Source organism: Sinocyclocheilus anshuiensis, unplaced genomic scaffold (assembly GCF_001515605.1).
Source record: "Sinocyclocheilus anshuiensis isolate Anshui unplaced genomic scaffold, SAMN03320099.WGS_v1.1 scaffold1315, whole genome shotgun sequence".
Classification (NCBI taxonomy): domain Eukaryota; kingdom Metazoa; phylum Chordata; class Actinopteri; order Cypriniformes; family Cyprinidae; genus Sinocyclocheilus; species Sinocyclocheilus anshuiensis.
The window spans coordinates 56,729-69,977 of NW_015539899.1; the positions used below are offsets into that span (position 1 = coordinate 56,729).

The window sequence follows — 13,249 nt, forward strand, 5'->3', positions numbered from 1 at the left end:
ACTAAATGTCATCAGTTTTCGTCGACTAAAACTAGACTAAAATGTCATCAGTTTTCGTCGACTAAAACTAGACGAAAATAGTCATGGATAATTCTGACTAAAATAAGACTAAAATGCTCAGACTTTTAGTTGACTAAAACTTGACTAGACTAAAAAGAGTATGAACGTGACTAAAACTAATAAAAACTAAAATGACAGCTTCACACAAAGACTAGACTAAAACTAAAATTAAAACAGGCCGCCAAAAACAACACTACTTGTAACTTGCGTATCTTTTTGGATACTTGTAGTTTTACTGAGTATCAAAGATATTAGCAGTGGTGGGCCGTCAGGGCCAGCAAAGCCTTCTCTGCTGGCCTAAACACTATCAGAATCACTGACTTATTTTTAATATATTTTTCCATGAATGTGTATTATTAAAGTAGTCTAAAATAGTCTATAATTCTCTATAGAAAAAAAAAGTTCTCTTCATTTCATAGCTTTTCTCTTGGTTGCGCTGCTTCCAGTACTGTATGTTTATATTAGAGCTTTTATCCAATCATATTTCAGCAATCGTGTTGCCAGGGTCAAAGAAATCTGCTTAAGGCCTTCAGATTCAACATTGCAGGCATCTGTAGCTTAAAATCAATGGCAATGAAACCATTGAGTTTTGATTTGGCAGCACCAGGGCCATCTAGCAGGCTACGATAACATCAGCATTTTCTTGTCCTTTGATTGGATGGTCAAAGAGCGTACTAGTCAAAGCTAGCAAACAGAATCACTGTAAATAATTTTTGTTTTCACATTATTATTACTGTTTCTCAGGTTTCTTACTGTATATGCGGTGTACAGTGCGTTATTGTAGATTGTCAGTGCATTCTGAAAAATATTTGCCTTCTATAAATCTAAATACTAAAGTTCTAAATGACCGCAATAAACAACCACACACCTCCTCTGCACTGGCTCTGTGAAAGACTCATGAAGATGAAAAACCACTAGAGTATGGTAGGTTAAATTTCATTTTTGACTATTTTATTGCTTTATGCATTGTATTCTGATGTTATTTGCAAGATATAGAGGTTTAAGTTTCCGTAAGAATATCTCAAGTTTCCCGAGTCGAGCTGTATTAACTGGTTGGCTGGGGCAGCGTGGAGACTCAGCGTGAAGATGAGAGTTCTAAGGGTACGTTAAAACGCATGTATACACTTTTCTTCATCGTCTTGTATGAATTATGTTACTTGATCACTTTCCCGGTAAAGCTGTGCTAACTAGTATTTCCCTCCCGCAGCGTGCTGGCAGACTGGCGGGGAGACTCGTAAAGACGAAAAGCAGTAAGAGTTTGTTAAAGCGGTCATATGATGCAATTTTAAATGTTCCTTTCTCTTTGGAGTGTTACAAGCTGTTTGTGCATAGATAAGATCCCTAAAGTTGCAAAGACTAAAGTCTCAAACCCAAAGAGATATTCTTTAAAAAAGTTAAAACTTGTCCACGCCCTCCTAAAACACCTCGTTTAAACACACCCCTACATGTCTACGTCACTGTGTGGGAAGATTTGCATAACACCGCCCAAATGTTTAAGCAAAGAAAGAAGGCGTAACTTTTATTCTCGCTGTAGTATTGTTGTTGCCGCCGCCATGTTGTGGAGACGCTGTGTGTTTCGTTTGTATAAACACATTGCATTACACCAAATGCTCAACATAATGTTCTTTTTAACAATGTCATATGACCCCTTTAAACTGTTAGGTCAACTTTAACACACATGTATTCGCCTTATTTGTTCTATTCCAATGTTTTCTGTAAGGTATAAATACGTCTGAGTGAATAAATGTTTGTAAGAACATATATTTGTGTCACTTTGTTAGGTTAATGCCTCAGCTAGAGATGATGTGCGTTGCGCAGCTTCAGCAACTTGTTGAATTGTGTTAACTGGGTTTCCAGCTTTAGTAATAGCATTTATTCTCGCTACAAGAAATACCTGTCTGTGATGCAATGCCCTGTTATACTGCATTTCTGTGTAATATTTACACTCAAAAAAATGATTCTTGGCACAATTTTTTATTAAGTATTTGCATCTATTTGATTTTATTTAAATAATCGTTTTTTGTTTTTTTTAATTATGTTCTCTGATTACATAGAATCAATATAAATCTGTTAACTGTCAAAACTATTAGATTTAATCAGTTAAAAATTATGAATAGGGTTTAAATACAGCTGGCTCTGAAACAAGTCAGATCCAATTAGTTAAACTGCATGAGATGGTTTACATACAAATGGAATAGTTTACCATACTCCAGTCGGTAGGTTGCGGTACTGCACGATGACGTGTCTAAAGCGGATTTGGTAATGCACGTGCAAATTTGAAAAAAAGTAGCGCCAGAAGAAGCGTTCTTCTGAATCTCCTTACCATTTTGCATTGGAGCAGCCTGGATCATAATCTATTTGCAAGGTAAGATAGATCTTATATGAACTCAGTGTATATTATTTGACAGATTTAATTGTATATACATGTATTATTAATGCGGTTGTTATCGTATTACACTAATATCAATGCACGGACTATCGTTTATTTCACTAGCTAACTAATGGTACTAATTAGTAGTGGTGGGCAGAGTGAGGCTTCATGAAACACTGAAACAGTCGAAGCAAATGTGCCGAAGCTTCGAAACAATTCGACACCCGTCTCTACGGTGACACCTGGTGGTCATTTTCAAGTATTGCTCTGAAACAGCATTGACAACAAATCAGTTAAGCGAATTGTACCAACTTATTACGTATATAATATGACGAATTATAACGTATATGTTGTGCTCGTCTTTCCACTATGTGAGTTGGGGAAGTGGTTACTGTGCATGACTAGCATGTTATCAGAACCTGTCACTTTAGGTTTGAATCCTGGGTGAAGCATGTATATAATTATAACAAATATTTGAAAGTTGTGTTTTTATTGTTCTGTTCTTGTAATGTGTTGTAACATATCTCTGACAACTGAATTAACTCTTTGTGAATATGTTATTTTGGTCATGAAAAAATTTACATTCATAAAAGACATCAAGCCATAACGCCTGGCATTCTTCACATATAAAGATTTTTATTTAAATATATTAATTGTTCTGCTGTATAAAACTCACTTTTATACTTTGCGGGAGTTAGGTTAAGACAGATGTGCGATTGTGTGGTTTGTTCCCGACCCTGTCGATCAAAAGAAGATTTGGGTCTCGAAACACTTGTGAGATGCTTTGATTCGCCTTAGTCACGTGACATGGGTGTTTCGAATCACACTTCGGAACAGAGTTTCGAAACATCTGTGCTTCGGGATCTCAACACCGTGTTGAAACGTCAGTTTCGCGTCAGCCATCCCTACTAATTAGGGGCTGGGTTGAAATCTGTTTTTCGATTTTAATCGTTTCTTATTGTGACAGTGATCTCATTGTAAATCCTAAGAATCGATAGATGCTGTTTTCACTTGATGCGTGAACAAAACTTAACGAAACATAATAAATCACAGTAAGTTTTGTTACTTGTGATATGAAACAAAGTGTCAGATTTCAGATTCTGTCAATTGTATCACTAAAGTTAAACAGTAAATATTGTTTTGGTGTTAAATGTAACGTGAAAGATCATTTTAGCGCCTCAGTACAAGCAGCAGAGCAGAACTCACATGAATCGATCATCTCTTCCTCTTCTAGTTACCACAGCAAATAAACATGAACGATCATCAGAAGGTGTTGAAAGAAACAGAACATTCTACTGGAATTAATCACATCTCATGTAATCGCTCAGTCAGAGTTTCAAGACGTCAAAGAAACGGCTTGTAAACAATGTCACAGAAAAGCCATTGAGGGAGTATAAACTCTAAACTTGTTACATAACTTAAAACAAAATATAAAAAAGGATAATTTTGCTAAATATATGCACTAGATGGCATTCATTATATTTTTTACTTAACCTGTTCTTCGATATGTAATGTAATTTTTAATAAATTAGTCTTAAATAACAAGTAATGACATCCACTGTTTAAAGGGATCCTATTATGCTTTTTCACTTTTTCAACTTTAGTTAGTCTTTAATGTTGCTGTTTGAGCATAAAAAAGATCTGCAAAGTTACAAAGCTCAAAGTCCACTTCAAAAGGAGATATTTTATTTAACAGAAATCACTTTTCAAAAACTACAATGAATGACTAGTTTGGACTGCAACGCATATTTTCCAGGATTTGTGACATAACAAATATCGACGAATGGGACGAGACCTGGTTGAGCTGCACTAGAGAAGGCAATGAGTGTTATCACAATGTCGGTCGAACAACGTAGTATGAGAGCCTGTTCTAGTACACCCCCAAAACAAAATCAAGACTTTGTAAAAGAGCATAATAGGACCCCTTTAAATGTTTGTATTTCAGCAAACTATAGAAGAAAAATAATATCATTAGAAATGTATTATTTAAAAAATTATAATATAAAAACAGCCTTACATGCAATTTAAATGTTTCTTTACAATCACTGTAATATACTAATGTACCAATTGACAGGGTTTATTGTATAGTTACAGCATTAGTTGAGCAAGATTTTTAACTCCGCTTTAGCTTTATGTCTGAGTAAATCAATGACTAATGTCGTGTTTTTGGGATCTTGTTGTTTTGCATGTTTGAGAATGAAGACTAAAATCAACTGCAATTACATCCCGAGGAGCCCCAGTATCTACCTCAATTAAGACATGGAGACACTCATTAAAGAATATGTGGTAAGTGTATGTCAACCTGCTCTTTTTACATTATAAATGTCTTATGGATATATTTACATTGATAGTTATGTTAATTTTCTTATTGGCATGGCATCACAGTCTCGCTTTGCCCATGTGTGTGTAGTATGCAGCAAATTAGCTCATTTTTGATTTGATCTCTTAGTAGAGGTAACTAGAAGTTAGTATGAAAACTTGAGTATTGGTAACTGTTTTACAAGTTCAGTCAACTTAAAGATTTAAGTACACTGAATTTAAAACAATTTTCTTAATAAGCTTGTTCTCTACAGTTCATTTGAGAAATAATAGCACATTCGCAGCTGTTACAAATGGCAATGCAGAGTAAAGTTTAAGTACAAATAATTACAAAGAAAGATCAATTTATAAATTTAAAAAATATGACATTTTGAAGTAAAATACTGAATTGGTGTTTTCTTGTAAAATGTACTCAATGTTTAATGCTTTTTTTTTTTTCTTTTTTTATGCAGTGCAAGTGAAATCAAACCACTTGACTGTCCTCATGTTTTTTAAGCTTGACTGTGTCCAGCTCCATCAGAATTCTCTTCTGCTTAAGGTAGTATAGTTAAGAATAACTGGCTATACATTTAATTCTTATTTTATACTGCCAGGCCAAAAATCATCTAATTCTAGACTCTTCAGTATTTGCTTATTAAAACCCAAATAGTGACTTTTTTTTTTGACCAGGCAGTGTACATTTGAATGAGTCTACATATCCAAAATGTCAGAGTTTGTAAACAATTTGCCCTTAAAATTTCTGAATATGACACTGTAACTGGCATTGGAACACTACTAATTATCTTTGTTTATCCTCCAGGACTGTAAAAGTGCAGAGGCTGAGTCTGGAATTGCACAGACAACAGTGGGCATGTACATCTTTCGTTCAGAGGGTGCTCGTGTTGGTCCTTGAGACCAACCAGATGTTGGTGTGGAAGTTCTGCAGTGTCACTCTTGGGTGTTTGATGCTTTTTGGACTGATTTATGTGCTTAACTGAAGCTACGCAACGAAGCTCAAGTGCACGTTTGAAGAAAATCCTGGATCCAAGCTGTCATCAAAGAACTCTTAAGTAATGACAATTGAGATGTCATTTTTGAGATGTAAATGTAGATGTAGAATGTTCCTTTCATACTCATGTACTCCTAACATGTAATTAAATATGCATGGAAAGTGTGGTGGTGCAGAGCCACTCAACCCCTGAGCCTTATGGCATTTTTTCTGACCATTGCCCTGTTCTAAATTATTGCATGTCACAGATTATTTTTTTAATGTTAGTGAAACGTAAGCAGTACTGTTATCATCGATTTACCTCATGTATCTGTCTACCTCAAATTTGCACAGTTCTTGAGGAGATGGATCTTATTTCTGCACTCTGTTAAAAATGTTTTTAACAGAGTACAATTTTTATTTTTTTTTCCTGCAGTATGGTTAATTGAAGGCACTTTTTGTTTTTTGTTGTTGCACACAAGTGTATGAACACTGTGTAGTATGTCTTGCTAGCTCATATAAAGCCAAATGCTTTGAAGCATTAATAAATTGATGTAATGTAACAGGGTGGTTTTGCTGTTCTTTTTTGTGTGTGTTGTAGTTAGATTTTGTTGTAGCACGGTGTGATTGGGTGGGGTAGGATTAAATATATGAAATACGTTGGGTTTATTGATACAAATTATGTAAGTGTAATGCATTTTAAGTACATTGGGTTTATTACCTAATAATACATATACATGTTTCTTATGCATTTAAAACAAATTGGATTTATTGGTACTATTACATAAATCTTATTACTTGTTTAATTTACTTAAGGTTGCCAAATTTGAATCACATAAAGTTTATTATAGTTTGTTTAAGTTAATATGTAATCAAAATGGATTTAAATTTTATATGCAATTGAAATACATAAATCTTAAGAATTAGGCCTAGATATTTTTCGAGTGTATGGTTTCTATAGTCGTGGCATCATTATGATGGTATTAAGAGGTGTATTAATTCATGTAGGACGCTTCTTAACTACATTTTTGAATGAGTATCTGTACTCTTTACTCCACTACATTTGAAATGAGTGTTGCAGTTACACTTTATATTTTGCATGGACCTAGCTTTTTCTGACGCAGTTTATTTCTGCTACAAAAGACTTGATACTGCTTACTACAGGGCACTGAAAGTCCTAGATCTTATGAGTTTTGCCCCTACTCACCCAAACTTTTTAATTTAACTTAACATTATTTCATCTATCCTTTATACTGAAGAGACTGTTTTGAAGGATTTTTTTTTTCCAGAGAATTTTTGCAAAAACCCTAGGACTAGTGTTTTCTACATGAAATCATCCAACATAACGTAAAGAACATTCTGTGAAAATAGTACAAAGATATCTTTAATATTGACTGAGTGAGGCCATGTCAAAGATTTGCATAATTTCGGACTCAGAAAATCGTGTTTTTGAGAAATTCAAATGTAAAAAAAAGCTTATATTTAAAACTACAACACATTTGAACCATAATTATCCTGACTATGTGCCATATACCACATTAAAGCTAAGATTCTCCCATTTTCAGAGTTATAACACATTTATGGGAAAATTCTTAAAGTTTTGTAAAATAGGTATATTTAAAAAGTGACGTGACGTGACATGTGGCCAAGTATGTTTACCCATACTAGGAATTAGTGCTCTGCATTTAACCCATCCATCCACAGCAGTGAACACACACCCGGAGCAGTGGGCAGCCATTTCTGCTGCGGCGCCCAGGGAGTGTACATTCACTCCCCCCACCTACAATTCCTGCCAGACCTGAGACTCAAACTCGCAACCTTTGGGTTACGAGTCCGACTCTCTAACCATTAGGCCACGACTTCCCCGTATTATGGATGTGCATATACAAAAAGCACAAAAACATTGAAACGAATGGGGGGGAACCAAAAGAGCTTGAGTGTAACAACACATCAATTCACTGAAATGATTTGTATAAGGTTATTAATACAATGAAATAAAAGTAGGAAATGTCATTAATATATAAATTCAAATATAAAATTTAAGTAAATTATCTAATTCGTATCTTTGGGCTATTGTGCAACATTTGGAATAAATCCAGCAATACACAAAAAACTAAAGAAAAACGAATAATCAAATAATCAAATGTGAAAATAATCACTGTATAGTCTTTATTGTATGTATTTAATACAAATAAACTGATTATTGTTAGAGCTACTAAAATTATTCACTCAAGAGTAGTGAGTGATTGTTACGTGTATGTTCCTGTTTGCCCTCATTTGGTTCTTCCTGTGTCCTGTCCTCATTTGTTGTTATTTGAGTCAGGTGTTCCTTGTTTAGTTCGTATTGTTCCCAGGTGTGTCCCATTAGTTTCCGAGCATTTAAACTTGTGTTTCCCAGTGTTTTCTGTCTGCTGTTGAACGTCATTCTGTCTGCTAAATGTCATCCCTTAAGTTCCCATGTTTTGAATTCCTTTGTTTATTTTGTATTAAATTCTAGTTTACGTATTCTCCAGCGTCTCCTTCGTTCCTTCCTCCCCGAGAGACCGTGACAGAACAGCAGACCCAAAATGAAATTGAGCGCCGCTTCTTCTCCCCGTGTTTATTTTCCGGTTTTTCAAAGTGTTTTTGTTTTCCCCCCGAGATTATGGAGGAACGAGCGATGTTCATCGCCGTGGCTCAGGCAAGCCCCCACCCTGTCAGCTACGCTAGGGCGTTCGTGCCGCTCGCCCTTGCCAGCTCCCTCGAGGGGGAAACCCTCGTGACGCTGTTCCGGATTGGGATTACGTGCTATCGCCCATTACTTACACCACCAACCTCGACTGGAAGGAGGCAGTCATCCGGTGTCTGGAGAGCCTCCGATCCCGATTCGGGACTCCTCCGCCGGCCGTTCCTCAGTCAAGCCCACCGGCCGCGGCTTTCTCCAGCCCGCCAGCCGTTCCGAAGTCTAGTTCCGAAGCTCCTGTGGCAAGCCCGCCGGCCGTTTCTGTGCCAAGCCCGCTGTCCACTCCACAGTCAAGCCCGTCGGTCGTGGTTCACTCCCGCCCAGAGCTCGCTCCAGTGTTGGCTCCAGCCCCAGAGCTCGTTCCAGTGTCGGCTCCTGCCCCAGAACTCGCTCCAGTGTCGGCTCCAGCCCCTAAGTTTGCTCCAGTACCCGCTCCTCGAAAGTGCCTTGCTGTGCCTGTTCCCGAGTGTAGCCCGCGGAGGGCTCCTGTCCCCGTGCTTAGCCCGCGGAGGGCTCCAGTCTCTGAATCTCCGCCAGAGCGCCCTCCAGAATTCCTAGTTTTCCCCAAGAAAATTTTTTGGGGGGGCCATATACCCGTGGCCGAGCCAGCTAAGGCCACGGAGGATCCGCCATGACCTCCTGAGTCCCCTGATCCGCCATGGCCTCCTGAGCTCCCTGATCCACCATGGCAACCTGAACTGCCTGCTCCGCCATGGCCTCCTGACCCGCCCTGGAGGCTTCCCTTGTCTCCTCCCTGTTCCAGTCCTGCACCAGCCTCCAGGGCGCCCGCACCTCCTCCTCGATGCTACTGTTACGGCGCTGGACGCGCCATCCAGGAGGGGGGCGATCTGTCACGTGTATGTTCCTGTTTGCCCTCATTTGGTTCTTCCTGTGTCCTGTCCTCATTTGTTGTTACTTGAGTCCAGGTGTTCCCCGTTTAGTTCCTATTGTTCCCAGGTGTGTCCCATTAGTTTCTGAGCATTTAAACCCTGTGTTTCCCAGTGTTTTCTGTCTGCTGTTGAACGTCATTCTGTCTGCTAAATGTCATCCCTGAAGTTCCCGTGTTTTGTATTCATTTTGTTTATTTTGTATTAAATTGTAGTTTACGTATTCTCCAGCGTCTCCTTCGTTCCTTCCTACCCGAGAGACCGTGACAGTGATTCCCTTCATTTTCTATTGTTTGATTAATATTAATGACACAGACGGTAGCATAATGCACGGATCTATATTACACATCAGATGCTTTTCCCCAACTGTTCCCCAAATGTTCAATTAAGCCATAACCGACTATGTTTGCTTGAATACACGCCAAGACAGATATTTTGAAATACAGTAATTCTGTATTTCAGGTTTATGTAAAACAACATGCTTTCCTTTGGCTCACCTGTTCCTGCACAGTTTTGAAAAAGTGTTTCACTTAAGTAATTTGCAGGTCTGGAAAAGTATGGAAAAAAAAAGAGAACAGAGTATTGAAAAATATTTGTGTTTCTACTATTTGCCCTATTCAGTGTTCTAAAATATAAAACAAATAATTAAAAAAAATAAATAAATGTATCATACAAGCACAGAGATTTCATGACGTTTAGTGATCATGTGAACACGACAATTAATTCGAGGCGCACGTTTCTGTATTTGGTTGTGTTGTATTTGTAGTGTGTTTCTGTTTTTGCAGCGCATTTCCATATTTGTTTGTGTTATATGAGTATTTGCAGCGTGTTTCTGTATTTGTTTGTGTTGTTAGTATTTGCAGCATGTTTCTGTTTTTTGCAGTGCGTTGCCGTATTTGTTCGTGTTGTGAGTATTTGCAGTGCGTTTCTGTGTTTTGTCACATTGTGAGTATTTGTTGCAAGTGTGTTGTCAAATTGATGACGTTTTCTTTATTTATTTAATTTATTAATTATTAATTTATTTGTTTTTTTTCTATTTGCATGTTTTTTTTTCCATTTGCAGCGCATTGAGCTCAGCCACTCAGCTACCTATGCCTAAAATTCCAACATCGAAAACATTTTCATATCATACGTCAAATAACTGCTGTCACATATCATTTAGAACTTCCTGCTACTTATTAGATTTCTCCTTCATTCCATGTCTCTGTGTTGCAACTAGCACAACCACCACCATCTCCTGAGCCCACGGGAGGAACCCACCTTTCCTTTGATGAGAACACAATCCTCCATGCGATTTATGATGTGTGAAGGTTCTCCAGCAAGCCACTTGGTGAAGGTGACATGTGTTCTGTCTGACCACTCAAACAGGTTCTGAATCCTCTGATCATTAAGTCCAATCCAGAGTTCATCAGTAGGCACTGCAGAACAAACACTCAGATTGGTGGTACTAATGGTTTGTTTGTTTGTTTGTTTTGTTTTTCCTGTGAGGATTATGTTTAGAGGTAGGGTTAGGGTTAATGGATAGAATATGGAAACATGGAAACCCAACATGTGTTTGTGTATAATGGACACTGAGATTGCACATACTTACAGTACCCACTCTGTGATATAATGAAACTGTGCTCCTCTATGTTGTGTATACTGGCCAAGTCTGCTCCTTCCCTGTGACATGCTGCTAACGCATCACTCCACATCATCTTGGTCCGCTGCAGATAATAGCAATGACCAGCATATGGAACCCATGCACCAGGACAGAAGTTAGGCTGATCTTTACCTGCAAGAGAAAAAGAAACACATCCTTGTAAAAACCTGCACATGATGTATCAATGTATACCTTTAGTATAGTGTGTGGTGATGCATAGTGTCTCCAAAACATATTTGGTTGCTTGAGCCACACATAATATTATCATTTATTAAAAGCCATTTGTTGTAAAGAAAACAGAAGCACACATTTCAAGCAAAAGTGCAAAAACACTTTCTGGTTGTCAAACATAGATGGAACATGTCTATGGTTTATGTGGTAATCAATGAACTATTCCTAGGACACCTGTATGAAAAATGTGAGGGGAACTGACTTCCTACATTCATTAATTTGTTTCCTTTTTTTTTTTTTTAAAGATAACACAAAAATGTCATACTAGGACCATTGTAGTATGTGGGCAGCCTACCTGGTGGAGATGTGTTATCTGTAGAATTGCCTTTGCGACAGATGTAACCTAATTTCTTACTGCAGGATATACTCTCCCACTTTGATGCTTTACCAGCATTTAATACTGCACAGTTCAGGCCTGGTTCCAGGGAAGGGTGACCTGAAGGTTAGAGCATGCATTCAATCAATTCCACAACTAAACCTGGACTTCCTTTATATGGGTGCATGTATAAAGTTGTGTACAGTTGTATGCACATGGATTTTATTTACCAGGAGCCCAGTTTAGATATCTGAATGGGTTTCCATTACTCCACTGCCAGCCACTTTCAAAGTCAAGACTGTTAAGCCCAATCCATAGTGTGGAGCCAAAGACATTTGTCAAGCCTGAAGTATAAAGTGTCTGATGTACTGAAATGCTACTTTATTTATCAATCAATCATATTATTGGTAAAAATACATACTCTTTTCAAAAATGATTGTGGAATCTGTGACTGTGAAAACATCAGAGCAAGCAACATATTTTTTATTTGTGAAGGTAAGTACTTGAGTCTACCTGACATATAAGTCTGCTCATGCAGCTCTGAAATGCTGAGAAGATCAGCATCTTGTTGCTGGCAGCTTGTTCGTGCCTGATGCCAAGTCAGTGCTGACTGCATGTTCCTTTGATATAATACACCAGCCACTGGATCACTGTCCCAACCTGAGCCGACTATTGCACACAGTGGGTTATATAGAGTGGTAGAAGTTAGTTCCTAAATTAATCCCTAAGAATGAACACTTTGCACAGTATCATTATTTAACAATGTTATCAAACACTATGGAAACCCAAATAATTTAGACTTTTTAAATTATTATTTATTAAATGTTTAATTATTACCAGAAAGTAATCACCAAATGTTTACATTATTCACCATCTGCTGATTTGATTGTAACTTTAATATTAAAGTTACATTTAAAGAGATTAAATGGAAATATATATATATATATATTTGTGTGTGTGTGTGTGTGTGTGTGTATAAATAATTTATTTCTGAAATTCAGCTTTTCATCACAGAAATAAATTATATTTTATGTAACCATGGTTCCCCGAAGGGAATGAGATGCTGCGTCGAAACGCTACGGGAACGCCTCCAGCATGACCACGCTCTGAATCACATGTGTAATCAGTCCAATGGATGGGCGCTAAGGCTATGGAATAGCATCCTGATCCACCACTAAGCATAAGCTTCTCTGGCCGGAGGCCTCGGCCTCAGCGCACCGCGGAGTAAACGTGTGAGAAGAGGGTGTCTTCCCACTGAATGGCCACCGAGAGGGGTGTGGTAGGCCCCAATGGCCGCCACGAAGCCCTCTAGGGTGGAGTGGGTCAACCCTGCGGATAAACAGGCCTGCAGGAACTCCAGAACTGTACCAAACGGGCAGTTAGCTAGGTCGAGCTGGCGGTCTCCGCACCAAGAAGTACAGTTTCCTCATAGAGGGAGCTCTGGATGGAGGATGGTCTCAACAACCTCGGTAGAATGCCCATGCCGCCAGACTTGCAAATCCCTGCCTAGTGTGGAAGAGCACAACAAAGGCGAGAGAAAAGGGAGCCAGGAGTGGCTAAATAGGCGGGACCTGTCGTTCCGAAGGCCAACTTCTGGAGGAGTGAGCCTTGACCCCCAAAGGAGAGGGGAGATTACACCCACAGCATCCACAGCGCCGGGTGGGGGCGTGCCCTCCACCTGTGAGAGGAGATCTCTCCTGACGGGAATCTCCCATGGAGCGCCGTCGAGGAGAG

At 38.5% G+C, this 13,249-nt stretch overlaps 1 protein-coding gene across 1 annotated transcript in view; it reads right to left on the bottom strand.

Annotated features, from left to right (window-relative positions):
• LOC107686018 (macrophage mannose receptor 1-like) overlaps positions 1-13,249 on the bottom strand; it is a 55,420-nt gene that overhangs the window by 16,431 nt on the left and 25,740 nt on the right. Inside the window, exons 3-7 of the mRNA XM_016482807.1 lie at positions 12,029-12,184; positions 11,746-11,859; positions 11,495-11,635; positions 10,918-11,100; positions 10,587-10,744 (exon numbers count right to left, since the gene is read on the bottom strand). Coding sequence (XP_016338293.1) covers positions 10,587-10,744; positions 10,918-11,100; positions 11,495-11,635; positions 11,746-11,859; positions 12,029-12,184 — 752 coding nt within the window. The remainder of the gene's footprint in view (positions 1-10,586; positions 10,745-10,917; positions 11,101-11,494; positions 11,636-11,745; positions 11,860-12,028; positions 12,185-13,249) is intronic.